This window comes from Asterias amurensis, chromosome 18 (assembly GCF_032118995.1).
Source record: "Asterias amurensis chromosome 18, ASM3211899v1".
NCBI classification, from domain to species: Eukaryota; Metazoa; Echinodermata; class Asteroidea; order Forcipulatida; family Asteriidae; genus Asterias; species Asterias amurensis.
The window spans coordinates 2716902-2742042 of NC_092665.1; the positions used below are offsets into that span (position 1 = coordinate 2716902).

General features: G+C 39.2%; 1 protein-coding gene and 2 long non-coding RNA genes across 4 annotated transcripts in view; 2 read left to right on the top strand and 1 right to left on the bottom strand.

Moving 5' to 3' along the window:
- The window catches only part of LOC139950379 (5'-3' exoribonuclease 1-like), a 44581-nt gene extending 30619 nt beyond the window's left edge, over positions 1-13962 (top strand). The window contains exons 27-36 of one of the 2 annotated variants that reach the window (XM_071949007.1): positions 2388-2578; positions 2998-3206; positions 3814-4537; positions 5348-5510; positions 6791-7015; positions 7615-8684; positions 9219-9332; positions 10029-10089; positions 10728-10792; positions 11607-13962. In XM_071949007.1, the coding sequence (XP_071805108.1) occupies positions 2388-2578; positions 2998-3206; positions 3814-4537; positions 5348-5510; positions 6791-7015; positions 7615-8684; positions 9219-9332; positions 10029-10089; positions 10728-10792; positions 11607-11969 (3185 nt within the window). In that variant the 3' untranslated portion in view covers positions 11970-13962. The remainder of the gene's footprint in view (positions 1-2387; positions 2579-2997; positions 3207-3813; positions 4538-5347; positions 5511-6790; positions 7016-7614; positions 8685-9218; positions 9333-10028; positions 10090-10727; positions 10793-11606) is intronic. The other variant, XM_071949008.1, reaches the window with a different exon arrangement.
- A 987-nt stretch (positions 13963-14949) lies between these two features.
- On the top strand, positions 14950-18939 carry LOC139951064 (uncharacterized). Its single transcript, XR_011787724.1, has 3 exons — positions 14950-15058; positions 16201-16769; positions 17700-18939. It is a non-coding gene; the product is annotated as an uncharacterized lncRNA (long non-coding RNA).
- Positions 18940-19750: 811 nt separating this feature from the next.
- Positions 19751-25072, bottom strand: LOC139951063 (uncharacterized). The gene is made up of 4 exons (XR_011787723.1): positions 24998-25072; positions 24051-24188; positions 23252-23406; positions 19751-22140 (listed from the first exon to the last, which is right to left on the bottom strand). It is a non-coding gene; the product is annotated as an uncharacterized lncRNA (long non-coding RNA).
- Between the last annotated feature and the right edge of the window lie 69 nt (positions 25073-25141).

Sequence of the window (25141 nt, forward strand, 5' to 3'; positions counted from 1 at the left end):
GACGGGTTGACACGTTGCAAAGTATCGCTCTACAGATATTGCTACCAGGTTATAGGTAGAGACAGTGAAGACACTATACATGGACCACTCTGACCACCAGATTTTACAGTACAGCGAGCCTAAGATGTTATCCGGTACTTGACTTGGTGGTGATATAACCACGCCTAGTAGGAACAGTAGAGATCCAAGAAAATCCACAACAGATTGATGGATGATGAGCTTATTGGTTGTAGAGTTGAAGACTCTTCGATATCGCAGCATGACCAGACAGACGAAAGCATTGCCAATCAGTCCTAGTGAACCAATAATGATGTTCACATAGAATTCAGCATTCGGAATATTAGAATTTTCCAATATTGGCTGAGATGCACGAGTAGAAATCTCCATCTTTCTTTTTGAATGAGCGACTTACCAACTTTCCCAGAGACCGTTTTCTTCCGACGCTACTTTTACTCTGCCAAAATATCTACATTGGTCAGTTGGTGTCTCTTCTTTATCATTAAATGATGCACAGATCAGAATTAATGGTGTACCTTAATTGCTTGATCATATGCCTGGCTATGGCTTTGTTGAAAGCTTTAATAGCCTACTTCATCTCCCATTATGCCTGAAACGTGCACATTGTACAATATTAACCACCAAGGGATTGGCATTTTCCAATAAAGATGGACAAATCTAAAGAACTGATTTCCGTTACATCAAATATTAGACTGTTAGAGGACCGGGAAAGTGGGGGGGGGGGGGGGGGTGGACACACATTGGTTTCATTATACGTGATCTCAATTCCAAGGTATTCACTTTAACAATTAGTGGTAGACAAGGGGCCAATTTCATAGAGCTGCTTTAAGCACAAAAATTTTCTAAGCATGAAGTTTCTTCCTTGATAAAAAACAGGATTACCAACCAAATTTCCTTTTGGTTGCATATTGCTTGTTACTGGTATTTAGCTGTTGTTTGCTTATCCTGAAAATCACGTGAACATTTTGATGGTAATCCTGTTTTTATAAAGGAAGAAATTTCATGCTTAGCAAACTTTAGTGCTTAGCAGCTCTATGGCCAAGGACGGAAACATGTAGAGCATGATTGGGTCTTGGTTGCAAATTATAATAACATGCCACTAGAGGATCAGTGTATTTAGTAAACAAATGTGGGACAACATGGCGCTGCCAAGCAACCGTGATTAAGTTCACTTTTGTTGTCCCTCTAGGGCACAAAAAATTGTTTTTGTCCTTTTGTTTGGTATTTTTTTTGTGTCCTTCCCAGATTAAATTCTTGTACGTATGACTGCTCCCCTGATTCACTTCTTTTTTTTTTTTTGTAGCTGCCCTAGTTTCATCATAATTTCTGCATTTTACTGTTAAGTTACTTTGTTGTTTCTGTTTTATACTGCTTTATTATGCCTCGTAATGTATTCTTTGTTGAGGTCGAACAAATTATTATTATAATAATAGTAATAATGGTTATTGAAGAGGTTGTACATAATTGGTTTCTACAGTATGACAGTTAATTAATGTCTCTCTTTTCTAAAATTATAAATTATAATAGCAAGAAGAGTTTCGTACAAAATAGTGCATGTAATGAGAAAAAGAACATCTCTTTTATTGAATCATGGAAAAAGGGCCAAGTCACATAAGGCAACTTTTCAGCCAATCTCAGAGAGGTAATATTTTAATATTAAAGTTCAAATTTCATTTTCTTTGTGATATTAAGATGTTGTTAGTAAAATGGATTTCATGTCACCAAAGTGTTCCTTTACATGTATCTATCAAATTAGTTGCCCCTTTGTTGTTTATAAAAACTGCCTGGTACATGTATGTAAAGTTCGTCAAAGCTTTTTTTTTTTTTCAATCACATACTTTTTCAGATTTTCTTTTTAATTGCTAACGCATACTTTGGTTGTGATCAAGTTAAAAACTCTTTCTCCGGAAAGTTTCTGATACAACCTGGGAAGCGGCAGCCAGGGGATCAGGGGACGCGAATTGTTTATTTCAGATATCAAATAATAAACCACAAGGGAAACTGACCTGGGCCCAATTTCATGGCTCTGCTTACCGTAAGCACAGAATCGGCGCTTACGGAAGCAGGAATTCTGTGCTTACGGCAAGCGTATTTCACGGGCTAGCGGCGAATTTGGGCTTCTGCGCGTGCGTACTTCACGTTACTAGGCATTCTACGCTTACAAGGCTAGCGCAGAAATTCGGCGCTTGCACGTAAGCGGGGAATCGCAATCGTAAGGGCAGAATTCGGCGGTAAGCAGAGCCATGAAATTGGGCCCTGTTAAATTTTAAAGGGTTTGGGGTTGAACAAAGAAAAATTGACTGTAGCAGGATTTGAACCAACGAACTCTTGATTAACTTCGCGGCGCTCTTTTTTTCTGTCACTCTCAGGAAGCGGTATCTTGGACTACCTCTATGAAGTCGTCTTCGATGAGGAGTTCCCCGGAGGACTAAAGATCCGCTGTGACGGCCATCGAGGTTACAAAGTACCAACGACGGCGATTATTAACATATCCTACGGCATGCGTAAAGAGCAATGCCAACAGCAGAGTAACAAACCAATGGCAGTTGTTAAACCCCAGGTAAGGGCAACTTCACTCCAATCTTGGTGCAGAAAATACTGCTTGGCTAAAAATGAGTTGGGCACCAGTTGCAACTTTGTAACTTGTATTGAATCTTGGCTGGTAAACCAGTTTCTGTTAATCAGATTTTCTGTGCTTAGCAATGTTTATGCTTACCTGCTTAGTAGATGTTGGCCCAGGCATATCAAAGGTTACACAGGTTAGCATGGTTAGGAGCCATTCAGAATAGTCAATGGTATTTTTTTATTTATTTATTTTTTTTTTTGGGGGGGGGGATCAAATGTTTCTAACATCAGTAGCTGTGGACAAAATTACGTAGAAGACTGCACATATTTTTTCTAATTTTATTTTAAAATTGTATAATTTGCTTTGACATTTTTATAACCGCCCACTGGTACTCTGATCGTCTATGCTTACAGGTGTTCCCTCAACCCAATGCCCAGACACAGAGCCGAGGCTGGTACTCTAACATGGTGACTAAGCTAGGGTCCAACCAAGAGCAGCAAGTGCAGCGTCAACCACAACAACAACAACAACAACAACAACAACAACAACAGCAGCAGCAGGTTAGCAGAAGTAAGAAACAACCACTGGCGCAGACTTCTTTAAAAGGAGCCATCAACTACAGGTATGGAATTAAAAGCACTGGACACCTTTGGTAATTGTCAAAGACCAGTCTTCTCACTTGGTGTATGCTTAAAATAACAAACCTGTGAAAATTTTAACTCAATTGGTCGCCGAAGTTGTGAGATAGTTATGGAAGAAAAGACACCCTTGTCACACAAAGTTGTGTGATTTCAGACGCTTGAATTTAAGACCTCAGCTGAGGCCTCGAATTCAATTCAAATAGTTTAGTGAGAAATTAATTCTTTCTCAAAAACTGCGCTACTTCAGAGGGAGTCATGTTTTATTTTATCAAAAGTTCTCTATTGCTCGTAACAAAATAAGCTTTTATGCTAACAATTATTTTGAGCAATAACCATTAGTGTCCATGGCTTTAAGCCTACAAAAAGAAAGGCAACTCAATGTTGCATTTAATTGACCCTTAAACAAATTTATTTGACATCAGGGTTGCGATTTTGAGGTTTGAGGTTCCAGTTTTTATTTTTGATAGTTTTTACCTTATATACCGATTCGAGGAAGAGATCTATCGCCAGGTCTTTGCCAACTTATATTTTTATTTATTTATGTATTGTTATGTTTATTTATTCATTTTGATTTTCCAAAACCACCAGGGCTGCCCTAGAACAAGATAACGGTTTCAAGCAAACCAGTGATCAGAAGTCCAATAAACAAGCTACTCCCGCACCCATGACGATCCTGACTCGATCGGGGCCCAAACTGATCTCACGATCACCAACCAAAGATCCTCAAGGTAGGGCCATTGATAAGCAACTGAGGCACCAAGGCAAGGATCAGATGGATAGGATTGAAAGTAAACCAATGCCGCAGACGCCACAGGGTCAGACACAACGACAAAACTCTGATGCAAAGTCAGCGTCAAAGGGCGAAGTCAGCGTGGATGCTCGAAGTGGACGCCACATCCCTAAAGAAACTTCAAAACTTCAACAGAGCGCCCCCGTTAGTGAGGTGGACGAGTTCGCCGATATGTGGCGTAACCTGCAGAAGGGAGCCAGTAGCAGCGGTGCCTCGTCGCCGTTCACCGAAGACGCCTCGACAGACAAGGATGATGAGCGGAATGTAGAGAGCGACGACCTGACGTCTCCGTTCGCATCCGGGATTCAGACACCGCTCTCCGAAGAGGATTCAGAAAGCGGTCCTTCCATCCAGATGCAGCTGGCACTGTCTGCATTGCCCAAGGTGGACGTCAACAAGCCTAGTTTGGCTGATGATAACGTGGGCGAAGATATTGTCTTGGAAGGCACTGAGGAGGACGAGGAAGTGGAGGAGTTTGAAATTGACGAAGAAGCTCGGATGACCCCGAGGACATACGCAAAGGTGAGTGTCATTGTCAACGTCATGGTCATTGACACTGCTATTGTCATGGTCATTGTCTCTGCCATTGTCACTGTCATGGTCACTGTAATCATCATGGTCATTGTCACTGTCGTTTTCACTGTCGTTGCCATGGTCATTGTCACTGTGAATGTCACTCTAATCGTCATGGTCATTGTCATGGTCAACAGTTCGTGCAGTTCGTGCACTCTGCACTAATACTAAAAACAGAAGCTCGGTGCCCTGACAATGTGTCAAAATTCACTAACGTATGCGCACCGTCATGTTCAAGACTAATGTACATGTAAGGTAACCCCTACCCCCGCTTACACCCATCCCAAAACCAACTGAATAAATACTTTATCTTGTAATCTTGCTAAGTATGAAGTCACCACCAGTAACATAATAATAATAATTTATTTTTGATGAAGCGTCTTACATTAAAAAAAATCTCAAAACGCTGTACAGAATTGTTTTACATATTATTAACATTAAGCTTAAAAGAGATAAGCAAAATACAGCAAGATACAATAAGACTGACAAATACAAACAACGAGATAAAACAACAACACAACAGATCGTAAACCAATACGAGTCAAACAACAATATCACACCACAAGAAAAGGCAATTAATAAAAAAAGATACAAAGATTCAAAGATAATGTCATTCAAAAAGAAATGTTTTGAGTTGAGTTTTAAAAATACCAAAGTTTACGATTTTCTTAAAATGAATAGGTTATTGACATTATTATCATTTATCCTCCTGGCCTAATGATTAAATAAGTTCATTTGTCTTGTAATCTTACTAATCAGTCTGGAACCGCTGAACTGTGTCGAATGTTAAACATCGCATCGATGTCCGGGAGTAATGCCGAGGCGCAAGATGATTTGATCATACCACACTCTGTCATCATCAAGGCTTCTTCAGGAACAAAGCAGTACGGCAGACCGCTTTCGTTGGACCAACTTTTCGCAGGTCAGATTTGTGGATGTTTCCGATCTATTTTCTTTCATAAAATGTAACGTACATGTACTCAAGCTAAGCAGTGTGTTTAAGCTTGGGTTAAACATGTAAGCTGCATGTGTCGAAAAGATCAATTTAGAAACTCATTCCGCGACAGTGAAGTTAATAACAGGAGAATAAGCAGGACAGTTCTTTTGAGAACTAAGTATTCTCCTGATTTTTTCAAAATCTACTCCGCGATAGTAGAATAAAAAGCAACAGTCTTGTGTACTCAACAACTTGGTACTAAATCTAAGCAATAATAGTAATTGATTTGAGCTCTAGATAAAGATTGTTATTATTATTATTATTATTTTTATTTATTCGGCCAAGATTTCAACAAACAGTACAAGATACAATATTACCGTACTAAAGAAATATAACAGTATAAGAAACAAGGAATGTAAACTTATGACACCTAGAACAATAGTATACCAATGATTGAATGAGACAGAGCACTGGCAATCAAGCAAGACAAACAAAAAACAGACAGGACAAGCCCATTCTAAGATGGCCAGGATGGCAGCTGCATGTAAATTGTATGTTGCATTCTATATTCTTTATGAAAACTAATGTTGAGTTGAACTGAGTTGAGTTGAAATGCTAAGTTGAGGGGAATGTGAACTTGCGGCCATGTTGAGTAATGATAGAGTTGTTCGTATGAGATATGCTTTTAGCCTGAAAGCCTGAAAAGATGTCAGGTCTCCAAAGATGCCACGACACCCACAGCAATAGCCCTGGTGTCATGTGCTTTTGCTGTGGCGCTCTCTGCAAGGTTCCAATACAAATTTACATTTTCCTCATAGAATTACTGTGGCCCTTCAAGAGTAAAGTTTAAAGGAACACGTTGCCTTGGATCGGACGAGTTGGTCTATAAAAAAGCATTTGTAACCGATTCGTTATAAAATGCATATGGTTGGAAAGATAATTTTAAAGTAGATTACAATGATCCACACAAGTTTGCCTCGAAATTGCGTGGTTTTCCTTTTACTGTGCGAACTAACACGGTCGGCCATTTATGGGAGTCAAAAAAAATGGCCGACCATGTTAGTCGACGAGGTAAAAGGAAAACCGTGCAATTTCGAGGCATGTTTTTGTGGATCTTTGTATTCTACTTTTACAGCATCTTTCTACCCATATGTATATTATAACAAACGCTTTTCAAAGACCAATTCAACAGATCCAAGGCAACGTGTTCTTTTAAGGCCTGAGATGTAAATTAGTTACACTTTCTTTCACAATTTTACTTTCAGGTGCTGTCAATACCCAGCCATCGCCCGGTACTTCACCTGTGCCCCTTACGCCTACGAACCCTAACCCAGTCAACATACCCGCTCTGCCACAAGGGGTACCACAAAGGGTACCACAAGGGGCGCCACAAGGGGCGCCACAAGGGGTAGCACAACCTACAGCATTCCATACACACCCTCAGCAACCCATGCCGATACCGAGCCATCACCACCCAAGAGATGGAAGAGGTAATAAAGCTCTAAAACTTTTGTCCATGTTTCAAGTTTATTACTTGAATTTTGGAATTTGAAAGTTGCATCCTCTTAAGGTGATCTCTCTCCAGTTGCTTCCTTTCTTGACGTAAAAGTCTTAACCGCAGTTTTGTGCTCTACTATCCTGGCTCACAAAACCTCCAAGCATGACGTGTTTATAATTTGTTTTTACTCTTTCAGCAATGTGTACTAAGCACTGTATACTGAGTACTTTCTAGTCGCTTCCTTTCTTGACGTAAAAGTCTTAAGCGCAGTTTTGTGCTTTACTATCCTGGCTCACAAAACCTCCAAGCATAATGTGTTTATAATTTGTTTTTACTCTTTCAGCAATGTGTACTAAGCACTGTTTACTGTGTACTTTCCCAAGCTCTGTGAAAAAAATAATCCTCTGGCAAATAACTTGGGTGGGATACAAACCTACGACATTGCTAGAGCACATGTCTTACCACTAGACTGAGCTAGTCCATTAGTTAGAGGCAGTTTGAATCTAATGTGTAGCCCTGGGTACTGCAATCATTTAACAGATGTTATTAACGTGTTTGTAATTTTAAGTGTTATTTCTTTTTTGCGTTTAGGCCCGATGTCGCCTGGTAGAGGTGGTCCAGCTAATCTGAGTAACTCCAACGCAAACCCACCTCAGCCAATCCACCTTCATAGACAGCCTACACATCCCACCAACCTAGTACCTGTATCCATGTCCATGGGACCCCCACTTCCCACTGGGCAAGAGGGATTCCAAAAAGGAACCCAGATGATCCCAACGAGGGCCTTTCCAGCCCAGCAAATGGGCTCAATATCCCAGAGTGGTGTCTCTCCCCGACTCTCCCCCGCCCACTATCTAGCCCAATCCCCGGGTACCCAGCCCTCATCAGTTGCTACCCAGCCTGTACCCGGTGGTGTTGTCATCATACGCCCAGGGGTACAGCGAGTGATGCAGCAACCAGGCTTTGCAATGCACCCCGGTGTGCAAATGTCCGCTGACCAACAAGTACCACCATGGCAGCAGGTTATAGTGTCCCACCATCAAGGCAAGCAGCAGTCGTTTCAGCCTCAGGTACAAGCTCAAGCTGTACGGCTTCCAGGCCAGCATGTCATGCAAGTGGCCCCACATCAACAACCCGGTAATCAACCTCAGATGAACCAGGAGATTGGAGTCAAGCCCATTATGACCCAAAACATGCCCCGCCCAATGCAGTATCAAGCCCCACCCTCCTCCCAACAGCCTATCAACCCCGCCCAACAGAATGTGAATCCCGCACAACAAAACATTGGCCCAAGCCCACAGAACGTTGTCCTCGCCCCGCAAAATATTCCCCTTGCCCAACACACTATGATCCCCACCCAGCCAAACATGAACACTGCTGTACAAAACATGGGTCCCGCCCATCAAAACAGTTCCAACATTGTGAGAATGCAAGGACAACCTTTGAAGCAGATGTCCCAGCTAAACAGAAAACCACTAATGAGTATGACTCCGGGGATGACCGGTCAACCTCGTGGGCCGCAACAACACCTCCCTCAGAACTTCGGACAAAGTGGACAGTTAACACACCAACCTCCGAATGCTATGCAGGCTCTCTTAGCATGGTGCCAACACCAGAATCTAAAGTTTCCGATGTACAATTTCCAAAGGAACATGCAGACGGTGAGTCTTTCTTCTTAAAGATTTCTGAAACTTGGCCCCAAATTCATGGCACTGCTAACCACAGAATTGTTCACAAACAGCTCATAGAAATTTGCCTTAGAGCCACTTCCCAACAGTTATTTACCATAACTCTACACCTTCTTATATTTTGGGTGTTGAACAAAGACAACTTTACAAGAGCGGTATTTGAACCATCGACCATCGGATTAGCATGCTGACACTCTATACTTCTTCTCTATTTTGTCAATATCTTTGTTCTGGGTGACAGTCAGAAGGCATACAACTGTATTAAAGCTGTGGTGTGTTTACAATATAAGCTGAGAGGCAACAGCCAGGGTAGAGTGCTGGCACATTAATCCAGAGGCCTTTTGTCAAAATCCTGCTCTGGTCAATTTTATCTTTGTTCAACCAAAATCATTTGTTTTGGGTATGGTATTTTCTGAACTTTTCTAAACCTTGACTAAACAAAGTACAGACATTACATTTTGTTCACAATAATGGACAGTTTTCACAATTTGATTCAATCTATTCTAGGGTCATTGCAGAGGAATTGTTCAGCTTTCCAACGGTGTTCAAGTCGTAGGCCCAGACTGTCCTAATAACGATGTGGCTGCAGAAGCCGTAGCTCGGGCGACTATGGCTCAAGTGGTAAGTAGCCCCTAACACAACCTTTTTCCCTGGGGAGATCGATCTTGCCGCACCAATTTCCGGGCAGGCTTTGCTCACTCATAACCCCTGGAGTTGGTTCAGAAAAATGTGGCAGAATCTGTCCCAACTTAACGAGGCCCATTGCTGATCCACTTTACACGCTCGTTCATGTATGGTTGCCTGCAAAAGAGGAAAAATTTCACCGGTTTTAAGAGTCTGAAATTTGAAGCCATTGATAGACAGCTGTTGCTTATGAAGGCATTATCACTATTAATGAATTGTTCGTTTGTACATGTATCAAACAAATTGTTGTTTAATGACCTCCAATTAGACGCTTTAGGGACTTTAAAGAAAAAATTTAACTTATGTCCTGGAGCAAGATGCTTTACCATAACTGCTTTGTCCTTCAGGTGGAATACTAAATTGTACGTGTAGGTCCTGTTTACTAAGATTGGTAGTGCATGTAAAAAAAAAACAGAAGAAGTATCATCGAAGAGTAGGGGTTTACCCCAGTGTTTGTGGTTCACATAGCAAGCACCCTTGTGTACAGGTTTCTTGAGGCTTTGCAAGCTACAGTGATTAAATTCACTTATGAGACATCATTTCAAAAAATGTATAAAAGCCCAATAATGTAATCGTAATAAAATAATAGTAGTAAAAAAAAAGAAATTGAATTATTGTTTGTTTTTCTTGTAGACAAAACAGCAGCCCAGAGGTGTTTTTCAGCAGTTACGTCCAACAACGAGACCCCCAATGGGTGAGATCTAGTTACTTGTTCTTATCATTCTCAGGCCTGTGAAATTTCAGCTTTAAAGCGGATATCTGCTCTGTTATTGATCAGGCCGATTTTTCACTCGTTTTTTTTCTTCTTTTCATAATTTTGTTTGTTCCTTCCTTTTATATAAGCTTTGCAACAATAATGTACAACTACAATAATGTGGCATAAGCCTAGTTACTGGATTATTGGGGTGCCCCTATTCGACCAGCGTAAATGTGTGACGCACGCTCACTTGTCAATACACGATCATTCTTACATCATAATGTGTTTCAGCTCTTTTTTTAAGGGGCTACTCACTGGCCATCCGTGCTTGTTTTTTACAACTCTGTACTCTACATAAAGAAAGTCTGGTTGTTCCATGTTATTCCTTTTCACCAGTGGATTTTAATCTTTAAATCAGACCATGAACAAGCCAGCAGTGCTGCTGTTTGCCCCGAGCAGATTAATTACTCATCCCCTAAGTTTGATTACCAAAGTAATAACAACACGAACACACTCACTCAAAAGGATGTTTAGTTTCCAGATTTGTTCGGCCAAACTCGGAAATTCACCCAACTTCTCGTACTTATAAAAAACAAAAGACTAAATTGGTTCTTTTTTATTGTTCTTTCCAACAGGGATGAACCAGCAACAGGGAGTTATGTTTCACGCATCCGGAGCAAATCCGTTTGTGCCTCTACAGGTAGGAATATAACCTCATCATGTCTTGGCAGTTTTCTTATCTTATATTTCTTTTATGCTACTTTTTTTGAAAATTTAACCAAATGCAGGAAACATACATGATATAATTGTCAAGACGTAGTACAGGATTAATGCCCTTGCTGGGGTCTAACAATGGAAAACGTGCACTTGTCTGCATGCCACAATGGGTGTAGCCTGATCGTCGAACATCAAACTACGAGGCTTGTGAATAACCAGATACCAGCCTGCCCGGATGTTGCTAGATGTACCTTCGACCTAGCATTCATTTGACACAGAGATTCACAGTAAATTCACATGTGCATCTACACATAGTGAATAAAACAACCTTGTGCACAACATTATGCGCACATACTCTGCTTGCAGACGGTTGAAAGTGCAAGCGGACATTACACCACCTCCAACCAACCAAAACACAGATATGGAAAGCTTGCATCACTGCACGTCTATCCAATGAAACCATTTTATCCATTGAAATCATTGGGTCTGTAAAACCAGTGCCTGTCTTCTCCCACAAGGATAATACATGAGTCGGGGGTGGATTTAACAAAGAGTTAGGACTAGTCTTATCTCGAGTTAGGACCAGTTACTCGTCCTAACTTACGACTATCCATGCAATTTGTATATCTCCTAGGGCTAGTCCTAAGTTAGGACTAGTCCTAACTCTTTGTGAAATCGACCCCTGGTCTACCAGCAAAGAGGCATAAAGTCATATTTTTAAAACTGAGGTTTATTTAATATTTCCATGAGATCTACAGTTCATGATTGTTTTCGTTTGTTGCCATTATTGTCACCAGGTAACAAAGCAACTCAACACACCGAGCAAGTCCCACCCAGCCTTTGATACAGAATCATCCCCAGCCAGAATTATCCCCCATCCACAAATGGAATATCCCACCTCTGTAGGCCCCTCTGTACCTCAAACGGACTCGGCAGCCATGCCAACTAACCAGTCAGTGTTTGTGGAGAATCCCAGGCTTAGGTCAAGGGGGATCAGTGACCCCCCTGTCATAGGAATAGAACAGACCCAGATGTTAGAGGTTGATCTATCCCAGGGAACAGACCATTCGAAGAAACAGGTGTCAAATGCAGCTGCCGTCAAAACTCGCAGGGGCTCCTCTAAAGCAAAGCTTGCAATCAACTTTGGGAGTAAAAATTAGCTTTACATACATTAAATACATCCCTTGGGGTCATAGGTGAAGTAAGGGTCAAAGGTGAAGAAGGGGTCAGAGTGGAGTACCAGTAAGTTTAAATAATTAAAGTGATTTTTAACAGAACAAAATGTAGTTTTTAATCTAATGTTTTAGCTAGCATATTTGATTTAGCCATCACAGTCTCAATATTATTGGCAAAGACACTTTGAAAAAAATGAAAAATATCAAAGCCTTGAAATGTTTTGCCTAAGACTGTTGAGATTTTTGAATGTTTTTTTGTTTACTTTCAACTTTGCCGTTTATGAAAGGCTTTAAAATGTGACTTAATTAATGTATTTTAATTTTTTAAATTGTAAGAAGTAAACACTTTATGTTTGTTTAACTTGATGAGCTGTTTTAAGTTTTTAGTGTACAGAGCAGCGTAACCAAAAACTGTAGTCGTTGGCGCTTGCTGAATCTTAATGACCAAAGCTTGGCAAACCTTTATCTGCCATTGAACCTAACTTACTATTTTACAGGGAGTTCTAAGGGCCAACTAAGTTGAATTTGGAATGACTTTAAATCTTTATCAAGTAATACACCACAGGGAAACTGACTGGGTAAATCCAATTTGGGGTTGAGCCAAGAAAAATTGACTTATAACCGGGACTTGAACCTGGGACCTCCGGATTGATGTGCCCTTGCTCTACCAACTGAGCTACAGCTACGGCTACGGCTAGATTTCTGCATCATCATGCGTTGAGGTATAGGACGTCCTTAGCAACACACATAGCAACAGCCGTAGCCATAGCTGTAGCCACCAATTCGAAATCAGCCTAGCTTAGTTGGTAGAATGCCAGCATGTAATCTGGAGGTCACAGGGTCAAGTCGGGTCAAAGTTTACCATTGCTCTATTATGGTTGATATGATTGTGTGTTTTGTAATATCCATACCATATAAGGTCACTGTGGCTTGTTAATTTAAACTTGTGCCCTTACTCTACCAACTGAGCTATCTAGCTTAGTTGGTAGAGTGCCAGCATGTAATCTAGAGGTCACAGGGTCAAGTCAGGTCAGAGTTTACCAGTGCTCTATAATGGTTGATATGATTGTGAGTTGTGTCAAGTTTCACATAAAGGTCACTGTGGCTTGTCAATTTAAACTTGGCCCCATTTCATAAAGCTGTTTAGCAGAAAATACTGCTTAAACAATTTCTTTGCTAAGCGATGAAATAGTGGAGCACCATGCAGGTTGCAATAATCTAAACTTTATGGAAGGTTGACTGGTAACCTGTTTTTGCTAAGCAAGGTTTTCCTGTGCTTAGCGGCTTTTGTGGTTGAGCGGCTTTATGAAATTGAGCCCTAGTGTCAAGGGGTTTAGCTCCTTGGTTTTCATAAATTGTTGTGTTTTATTCAAATGTGTATGAATGCCTCACATGTAATGTAAAGAAATAGGTCTGCATGTAATAACATGCATGTTTAAGTAGGGTTCTAAACTTAAAGGCAATGGACACTTGGTAATTACTCAAAATAATTATTAGCATAAAACCTTACTTGGTAACAAGCAATGGAGAGTTGTTGATAGTATAAAACATTGTGAGAAATGGCTCCCTCTGAAGTAATGAAGTAACGTAGTTTTTGAGAAAGAAGTAATTTTCCACAAATTTGATTTTGAGACCTCAGAATTAGATTTTGAGGTCTTGAAATCAAGCATCTGAAAGCACACAACTTCGTGTGACAAGGGTGTTTTTTCTTTAATGAGATATGTTTTATGCATATGTTGAGATACACCAAGTGAGAAGACTGGTCTTTGACAATAACCAATAGTGTCCAGTGTCTTTAATAAATTATGGTGGGAAAACATCTACATAGGAACTAAGGTTAACTACTAACTGAAGAATTTGTATCAAACCTTGTGGCAGGTAATGAATAGGTACAAAAAAAGTAACGCAGAAAATCAATGTTTTAATAGGGAAATTTAATAAGAAAGAGTAATAAATGTCTTTTTATGAAGGCGAATTGATAAAAAATATGGTGTTCTTTTTTCTTTCATTTAATAAGTAATAGGCCATAAACAGCCACCCCGGTATGCTTCCCCGAACTTTTTACTCCCTCAATTACCCCTAACTGTGATCAGAAATGTGAAGAGCTCTACAAAAAGTAGTCACTTGTTGCACAACCTCTTCCAGTATAGGGCTGTTGAGTGATCTGATGGGAGGGTGAAAAAATGATGACTATTTGTTTTTTATGTGGTTTTATGCTTCTTTACTATGGTCCATTATTTTCACATTATTATTTTTATTAATTAAAAACTTTATCGAAAAAGGTGATATGTACTTTTTGTTCATGCCTTAGACATCAATAGTTGATGTAGTTGATGTTTTTATTACATAGGCTGTTTCCCCAGTATGGGTAATTTTCAGATTATAACAAAATCTATTTTCTAAAAAAAAACAATAAGTTAATTATTGAGTTTTATACATGGCTGAAAATAGCCCACCTTGTTGAGCTGTAATGGCTCCGCTTTAAGCCATTAACAGCTCAACAAGGTGGGCTAGAGGCTGAAAAGAGCATACAACAAACTTTTATTTTGACATATCTTACACACTTGTGTAATGTTTGGTTCAAAAGTTACGACCTGTGACTCTTTTTTACAGCGCCAAACACAAAATAATTCATCACACTCTTCAAAAAGAATTAATTCAACCCGAACCCAGGCCCCGCCACTCCCCCCATCCTTCCCCTGCCCAAGCCAAAAATATCAAACACTTATCTTCAACAATGAATCCCCGTTTAACAAAATGTTCATTCAATAAATGCCTCGTGGTTTTTAGTAGGCCCTACTACTACTACTACTACTACTCATTTTTCAAGCAGGTTGCACCTCACTTCTGTCCAAAAGTCGATGTTTTGAAATTAACTGCTGGTAAAAAAACGAAAGCACGTGGGTTTGTTTATGAAGTGCGCCCTCCATAGTCCAATCTAAGGACAGTTTCCAAAACAATGGAGGGAGGTTTGACATCTGACAGGATGGGACGTCTATCTACCAATTTCGTTTTGCTGTTTTGTCTCTTCAAAGACCGTTTATAATGCTTCATCTTTCGTTCATCTCTGGCGGGTAAGTTGCTCCATATTCTAAAGGTATTCTGATGAGTCTTTATTGTTACTAATTGATGATTTCTTGGTGTGTTTGTGTAGTTGACAGTGCACTCTTTTTTCAATAGTTTATAGTGTGTCGTTGAATGTACACACGTACTGTACATGTTTACATCTTTATGTACGGTGTGTTGTGACCTGTGTTTGCCGTGTGCATGTTTGTATTACCTATTAGGCGGCACTCTACTTGATGTGTCCTTCCTTGACACCTGAGTGAAATTGCTCCTTGGCTTCTTGGCTTATTAAGAAACTTGCTTTTAAAAAGTACGTATAGCCGGTGTGGCACTGGCCATTGGTTTGGCTATGATGCTGGCCATTGGTTTGGCCATGCTGGCAGAAGATTCTGTTTCCCCGGCCCAGAGATTCGGTCGCCTCAAAGTCAAACTTCTCTTTGTAGCACCCTCTTTTGGCTTACATGATTGCTTTTAAAAAGTACATAGCCGGTGTGGCAGTGGCCATGATTCTGTTTCCCCCGGTCTGGAGATTCGTTCCCCTCATATTGTTATTGGCAAACTGTACAAACTTCTTCTGATAGTGATAGCGCCCTCTTTTGAATCATCCTCTTTCAGCCCATGTTAATTTCCCATAATTATGGGGAACAGAATCTCTGGCGAATAGAATTCTTTGAAACACCGGCAGCAACTTAATCTTTATCTGTTCAGAAAACATGCAAAGTGTCAATTGAACAGTGGTCAGTATAGACTTAGACAGTGCAAGTCTTGCGACTTTTGGGACTGATATAGTGTACGTGTGGGACCATGGGGTAGATTTCACAAAGAGTTAAGACTAGTCTCATCTCAGGATTAACTAAGCTTTTGATATCTCGTAGGAGTAAGTCTTAAGTTAGGACTAGACCCAACTCTTTGTGAAATCGACCAATGGTCCCACAAATGTTTGAATGTTCGTGAGACTTGCACGATCTATACAAAAGTTTCAAAAAGGTGTCAGAATATTGCCGGCTGGATATGAAATTTTTTCCTTTGTATAACAGTGGGTTTAGAGGTTTCGCCAACCTTTTGTTACCTTTTATCTCCACATACCGTATTCCCTGGTTTGCTTTAAAATGACTACTCCTTTTACAAGTTTTTGTTTCACTTTGTTTAGGGTGTGAGAACTTCTCAACCAGTCAACCAGCACTTTTCCAACATGGATGCTTAGTTTCATCTCTGAGTTGTGATATGGAGACTGGGAGGCTGAGTCAACCAGCATCTCTCCAACATGGATGCTTAGGTCCATCTCTGAGTTGTGACATGGAGGCTGTCAGAACTGCCTACCAGTCAACCAGCACCTCTTCAACATGGATGCTTAGGTCCATCTCTGAGTTGTGACATGGAGGCTGGGAGAACTGCCTACCAGTCAACCAGCATCTCTCCAACATGGATGCTTAGGTCCATCTCTGAGTTGTGACATGGAGGCTGTCAGAACTGCCTACCAGTCAACCAGCACCTCTTCAACATGGATGCTTAGTTTCATCTCTGAGTTGTGACATGGAGGCTGTCAGAACTGCCTACCAGTCAACCAGCACCTCTCCAACATGAATGCTTAGTTTCATCTCTGAGTTGTGACATGGAGGCTGGGAGAACTGCCTACCAGTCAACCAGTACCTCTTCAACAAGGATGCTTAGCTTCACAAAAACTGAGACCCTTGTGTAGCCAAAATGGACATTAAAGAGGTAATGTTTCCCTTTTTTTAGTTTGAGGAATTAAGAAGAAATTTCACTTCGGTTTATATTTCAAGAGAAAATACATATGAGGATTGAATTTTTTCAGGGTATGTTCAGTTTTGTGCGAATTGAAAAAATATGATTATTTCGCCATGACTAAACATTTTGTTGGGATTATACGCTGAGAAACATATTTTAGTTTTGCTTTGAGACTGCTGTTATCAGATTGAGGAATAAAATATAAATCTCACCTCAGTTTACAAAATTTCAGGACGTTTTTAAGTTTGATGCCAAGTGATCCAATAAATAATTTGGCCTTGCCTATCCATAACATTTCATTGAGACTAAATTTTGTTTTAGTTTGAGGAATAAAAAATCTCAATTGGTTTAAATTTTAAGCTATAATATTTTTGAGTAATGTATGCTTCCAGGAAATTTTCCTTTTGATGGAAAGTAAAAACAGATGATTATTTGGCTTTGATTTGAATGTTGAGAGAAAAATTTTTTTCCCACATTTTTGTTAGTTTGAGGAATAAAAAAGGAAATCTCACTGTATTTTCAGTTTGATACAAAGTGACAATAGATTATTTGGCTGTTACCTGACTGTTGAGAAAGATGTTGTGTTTTGCTTTAAAACTGCAAAAGAAATCAGTTTGAGGGATAAAAAAGAAATCTCACTTGGTTTAAGTTTCAAACTATGTTTTTGATGCAGGACCTGTGTTGAACAAAGACTAATTTACTAACGGGGCTCGAACCAGCTGCCTCCGGATAAAAAACCTGGCACTCAACCAACTGAGCTATCTGGCCCTACATATTTGCAATCTCCCTATTTGGGCAATACCTTTTTTGTGTGGTTTATTTTTTTTTAGAAACACATTTTATTTCATGCATTCTTTCAGTTTGATTCCAAGTGAAATTGATTATTATTTGCACCCACAGCAACATCTGATTCCTACATGGACATCCACTTCAGACTCCTACAAATACAGCAACATCTGATTCCTACATGGACATCCACTTCAGACTCCTACAAAGACAGCAACATCTGATTCCTACATGGACATCCACTTCAGACTCCTACAAAGACAGCAACATCTGATTCCTACATGGACATCCACTTGAGACTCCTACAAATACAGCAACATCTGATTCCTACATGGACATCCACTTCAGACTCCTACAAAGACAATTTCGATCACCGTACAACATCTGATTTGTGTGGATTGTGTAGTAAAGAGAATCTTTTAGTCAAAGAAAAGAGACTCAAGAATAATAACCACAAATTTCTGATCTAGGAATTTTGTGTGGAAGACACCAGACAACTACCCCCCCCCCCCAGCTTGAAGGTCCAAAACATGTCCTCAAGTTTGTGATGGATAATAATTTGTTTTTTCACAACGTGATTTGTAATCTTTCAACGGCAAAGTATTCCTTTGGCTTTTTTTAACAAAATATTTTTTTGTTTTAATTTATATACAAAGTTATACAATAAATTAACTGTGAAAATTTCAATTAAAAGATGGTCACTTTTTTTAAATGTCCCTGGCAATCCCAAGCGAACGTGTCGTAATATGCAGGACTAAATAATCCCTAATAAAATACACAATCTCAGAACCATTACTGCAGTAATGCTTCTCAGATTCAAATTTTTGGGAAAAAAACTGAAACACAATGTTTTTCAAAATGCTGCTTTCTACAAAAATTACAAAAGTTGCTAATTAAAGGCAAGGTACATATTTGGTAATTGTCAAAGACCAGTCTTCTCACTTGGTGTATCCCATCATAACCATAAAATAACAAGCCTGTGAAAATTTGGGCTCAATAGGTCATCGAAGTTGCGAGAAAATGATGAAAGAAAAAACACCCTTGTTGAGCGAATGTGTGTGCTTCAGGTAGGAATACAAGACTTCTTAGCTAGAAGTCTTCTAATATTTGAGTGAGAAATTACCTCTTTCTCAAAATCTGCGCTACTTCAGAGTGAGCCGTTTCTCACAATGTTTTACACTATCAACGGCTCTCCATTACTCATTACCAAGTAAGTTTTTATGATAATGTATGTTTTGAGTAATTACCAAACGTGTACCGTCCCTTTTAAAGGCAGTGACACTATTGGTAATTACTCAAAATAATTATTAGAATAAAACCTTAATTGGTAACAAGTAATGAGGAGAGGTTGATAGTATAAAACATTGTGAGAAACTGCTCCCTCTGAAGTGCCATAGTGTTCGAGAAAGAAGTAATTTTCCACGAATTTGATTTTGAGACCTCAGATTTAGAACTTGAGGTCTCGAAATCAACCATCTAAACGCACACAACTTCGTGTTACAAGGGTGTTTTTTTTATTATTATTATCTCGCAAGTTTGATGACCGATTGAGCTCAAGTTTTAAATGATAATGTTCAAACTTAAGAATTATATATTTGTTCAGAATCCCTACTAGGATAACATTTTCCCACGTCAGAGTGTTAGTAGTTAATTGATGTCAATAATTCACTGGTAAAAAGTTGATTGTAGATATTCTAGATTTAATTAAGAATGAACGATTAACGTAAACTTATGTTATAGCATTGAGACTTTATTGTAATTCTGCGCTATATTAAAAATGTTCATTATTATTACCGTAATAAATAAAAATGCTATACTATTAATCTAAACCTGTTTTTGTCTGATTGTCATTATTTTGTTGCCAAACCTGTATTTATTTGTTTAAAAAGATTTATTTGACTTCATAAAACAAAACAAAAACGTGCAAACCGTGCAATCCCTGTATTCACATTTTATAAAATAAAACAATTAAAATTAAAAATTAATTAAATTGTGTATTCAAATGAAACAGACAAACAAGTTTATGTTTCCTTGTGGCCGTGTAGACTTTGACTGGTAGTCTTGATTCAAGAATTTTATCCTTGAGAGAGCGCCCTCTTGTGGCAATATTAATTACTTACGGGAATAATAATTACATATTAATTAATATTGCCACAAGAGGGCGCTCTCTCGACGACTGATCCAGAGACTGACCGCTAATGTGTAGTATAGGCATATACAGTGTGTACGTCAAACTTCGTTCTAATGTTTACCACCTAAAAAAATTTTTTTCAAACCCGGAAGACGCCATAGCCTAGCGGATAAGGAGACGGCTTTGGAGGACTACACTGGAGACATCTGTGCGGGTTCGAGCCCCGGCCAGGACACCACCACCATGGAGACACCAGAGGAACGCCCACGGACCCCGGACCACGACGAGGAGGCAACATGGCGGAGATACACCAGGGGGAGGCGTGGACCCGGAGAGAGAGAGAGGGGGGAGAGGTGGACCGGGCAGAAGGGGAAGTGGAGACGAGATTTTTTTTTTAATTAAATTTTATTTAATTTTAATAAAAAAAAAAATAAAAAAGTCAAAATTAACGGTGAATGGTTTTCTTAAAATCGCCTGAAACGTACGCTCGTTAATTTTTTTTTTTTTCCATAAAGGAAAATCCAAAATTGTAAAAACTTGCAAAAATCACCACTGATTTTTTCGTTTTTTTAATTTCATTTTCTTAAAATCGCCTGAAACGCATGCTCGTTAATTTTTTTTTCAATCAAATTTTTTTGGGGAAAAAAAACTTGAAAATCACTGAAAATTACCAAAATTGAGAGTAAAAACATTTAAAACACCCTTAAAACAGTGCGTGATACACTCCAGGATATCCCTGTTGACATTCTACATGTAATAGACATTCTGGTGAAAAACAAACTTACAGGAAAGTGTCGTATTAATAAATATTGCTTAAAATTACTCTAAGTTGGCACTTAGCGTAAGTTGTAGGTGCTTTAACTCTTTAATTTTAACAATTCAATTGCACAGAACACATCGTTCGTGACTTCTAACCTTCAAACTTCTTATTATTTTAAGTATTACACTCAGCCTAACTGTGAATAACGAAGCTGGCATATTAAAAGCTGTTGTTTAAAAGGGGCATTCACACACATAACCTTGATATCAGCTAAGTGTATACACATAATACATGTATAGGAGAAATCAAACAAGTGTGTGAAGAAATTAGTCTGACACCTACATTAAGAACTAGTGTTGTATTACCACTAAGAGACTTGGAACCAGACTTCAAAAGATGGAGCAAAAATTGTATGGGAGCTTACAAGGACCATCTGCATTGCCAACTTTCCATATTATATAGATCAGAAAATCATAAAAAAATACTATAACTATTTATTTTGGGGTTCTCATGGATTTGCGAAATCTAGTTTTTCAAGATAAAATGGTAAAAAGGTACAGTACTGTACTTTCACTACTAAGAATAAAACTTTATGGAAATGCAGATGTTCACTCCAAGTTTCCATATATTTGAAATCCATTAAAACCAAAGGCCCTGCACAGTTCGTACAATGTTTTACAGATAAATATAATCACGTGCGATACAAATACATCAAGTTTACCACATATAAATATCAAACTAAGTATTTAAAACATTTTTCAAACTCTGACATCTGTGTAAAGTTAAGTTTTAAAACTGTACATGGTAGCCCATATGTTGCATGATTGCTCACTACACTGCTTTGGTATTCAGTAAAAAATGTTAGTCGTAGCTAGTAGCCCTTTGTTTTCTTCATTTCATTACCCATTTTTCAGGCCTGATGCTTCATTCTTGTAAGGGCCAGAGTCTGAGGGAAATTTGAGTTAGTACCAGAACATTTCAATGGGCACCAAGGCAATGACCAATGCTGTGTGCATGGAGGCAATTGCTGCGTAACTTGTCACTGCAAAGTATCAGGCCTGATGATTCAACAGAGCTACAAAATGTACACAACAATATTCAGCAAAGTTTTCACTTCATAACAAAAACAGCCACATAGGGCTGTTCATGGTAAAGATCTGTTTACGCAGTACACTGTGGTTTGAATAAAGTTCATAGCTTTTGAAATAAATAACAACTTTGTTTCAGTTGTAAACAGTAAAGACTGATGTCCGAGTGGTTTTATAAGAGTCCATGTAAACAGACCTTTTTACAATGAATAAACCTCTCTACGTGCTATCCATGTATGAGTGTATAAGACAACAAAGATCTGCTTAAGAAATAAAGGACTTTCAATTTTTAACGCTACAGCTTTGTAAGTTTTGTTTAACAACAAGGACTCATTTCCAAGTGGTGTCTAAGAGTCTATGTAAACAGATCTTTTACAGTAGGTAAAATTCACTACTTGAGACGTACCTTAATATCCACTATAATGTTTTCCGCGAATAACTAACAAAGTTGAACTGAGGAAGCTTGAGACGCTGAGAAGATGACGTATTGGAATTCATGATGATGCTGCAATCTCATGGGCTCTCTTCAGTCAAGCTGATGCATCTTTCATATCAAGGCTTATCATCTTGAGTGTTCTATAAACAACATTTCAAAGCACAAATTAATGCATGAACTACATTTCATTCATAATGGACCAAGACATGTCTTTTGGAAAACAGATCACATGTTTGGGTTAATAAAGTTTGAAGAAGGGTACACGATGTTGTCCTGTATCCAGATTAGAAAAGAGGCATCACATTACAGATATAGATTTGAAGTAAATGTAAAAGAGGTTATAATATTGGGGAGGGTTTAGGATAGCAGATAGCAGAAAAGATGGATGCATGTTTTGGGTTGATACAGATTTGAAGTAAAATGGGTAAAATGCTAGGGGCAGGTTATGAATGGCAGACAAGGGGGTGTTTGCTTTGAGTTGAGAGGGGTAAGTTGTTGGAGGTTGGTCCTGAATGACAGACAAGAGGGGTGCTTGTTTTGGGCTGTTTTGGGGTAAGTTGTATTGGCACTGAACATGACAGACAAGGAAGGTGTGAGATTTGGGTTGATATAGAAGGGGTAAATTGTTGGGGTTGATACAATGGTTATAGATGAAAGACAAGGGGGTGCTTGCTTTTAGTAAGAGGGGTAAGTTGTTTGGGACTCGCACCGAATGGTAAACAAGGGGGTGTATAATTTGGTATGATATAGATATGAAGTAGATGGGGATAAATTATTGGGGTTGGTCCAGTGGCCCTGAGTGACAAAAAAAGAGGGGGGGGGGGGGGTGATTTAGGTTTATATAGATTTGAAGTAGAAGAGGTAACATGTTGGGGGTTGGTCCTGAATGATAGAACATACAGTGGTTTATGCCTGAGTGTGATTGTGATACAGTATGAAGTTAAAAGAGGTAAACTTTTGGGGTGGTTCCTGAATGAAATACGAGAGGGTGAACTTTGGATCGATACAGATTTTAAGGAGAAAGGTAACCTATTGGGAATGGTCCAGAAATGCCAACAAGTAGGGTCTGATTTGGGGATTTAAAAAGTAGGGGTAAACTAAAATGTTTACAAGACAAGACAGGGGTGGCAAGACAGTTGGCTGATTGAACTGAAGGAAAAGGGTTAAAAAGTGTTGGCAAGTCCAAAATGGCATAGAAGTTTGGTGCATACTTTGGATTGAAAATGTAAAAATCAATGTAGAGGTACATACCTTCTCATCATGGTTTTGAATAAACAAGTTGAACTGAAGTAGCTTGAGGCAATGGGAAGATGATTTGGTTTCATGATGATGCTGCATCTCAGGGCTCTCTTCAATTAAGATGCCACATCACTTCTTCTAAGGCTTGCCATCCTTTCAAGAGTGTTCTAAAATCAGGAATTAAAACCACAATGTTAATTACAAATGAAACAGTGTGTTCACTGCTCACTAAAATTCTATTGGTTAGGTGGTTCTAAAAGAGGGATGCATATTTTGGATGACAACGGGTTGGTTGCAAATGGGTCCTCTTTGGGGGGAACCCTTTGAGTGCTCCTACAAAGGAGGATGTATCATTTGGGAAGGCTCTTTCCAAAGAGGATGGATGCATTTGGGATTCATACGTAATTGGGTGGGTCCTTATTGTGGGCAGGGGGTGGGGGGGGTGGTGCTTCAAGTGAACGATGAGAGGGGTGGATATTTGGGATTGATGTTGGTTGCAGGAGGTAAATGGGTCAACAATGGGGGCGGATCTAAGTATGCTGAGAGGGGGAGGCATTGTTTTGACTGATTACACAAGGTTGTGGGTGGATCAACATTAGCAGAAAAGGGGATGAATTTTTAGCTATTTTGATATTTGTTGGCAGATTATCAGAGGATGATTCAAGGTGCAGTACAGAGCACAGAGGAATACCCACGAGGGAGGACCAAATGGGTCCATAATTAAGCGAGGCGGTCGGGGAGAGAAGAATTGGAAGAAAAACAATTCTGGTGGAAAGATCATGACAAAATAAAATACTTCTTTGAAACTCACCATCATATTTAAAGAGGTAGGGCGTGGTCCAAACTGATGATTCTTCATCCACGTGTATTCTTGGATGGTTAATGGTTGATGAGGATTCATTCCACAGATGATTCAAATGGTTCAATGCCAAAACCGAAACTAACACATCTAGAGAGAAAAAGGATAAACAAATAAAATAAGCATCTGATAATATGTAATGTCAGTTGATACATGGGGATTTTCCTTTTTAACACAAAATGGTGAGCAGTGATTTCTTTGAATCCCAAAGAGAAGACAGTTTCTCGTATAGAATCTTAGTCCTTCTTGCGTAAAACAAGTACATCTTGAGAGTTGGTCTTAGTGCTGGTATATGTCTCTGCACAAGTTGGTTCATGCACGAGTTAGCATGCGTACAAGTTGACCAGTATTTTTTCTCATACAGAGTAATATTTAGAGTTCCCGAGTACAGAGTATTGGATGTATGGAGGGCAGAACCCTCAACAAAACCCTCCCACTCCTTCCCAAATGATACAAAAACAGTGCACACAGGAATTTTATGGGCATGGCTTGAGTTTTTTTTAGGTTGCAATTGAATTGAATGATGAAACATTAAATAAATACTATCCTGACACTGTCACTTACACTGACTGCCAGGCCCACAATGTTGTGTTCTTACCGCACTTGCCCCGCCCCCTTCTTATCTGGTTAGGCCATTATAATTATATTGATTGGAACATGGAGGTAGACTACCTCCATGAATGATTGGAACGACACTCAAAATCTAAACTGACAACTCGTCAGCAAAAAATAAGATTACGAAAACAAACGTTAAATAATCACATTGAATAATTGGCACAAAAACGATCCCAAAATACTCCCTTCCAAATCTTCCTATTCAAGAAATACACGTCATGTTATGTGCTATACATTCTATTTGCACTATATAAATATTTTGGGATTAAAAAACGAGCACTTACATGAAATGTTTTGTGCTGAAAACATTTGATTTTGAAGACGATGACGGTGAGCAGACGACATTATTTTGCACTTTTGGTAGACGCCGAATGCGCATGTGCAAATCTGTTGCTGAAACAAAATGAAAGGGCGACCTCTATCGTCAT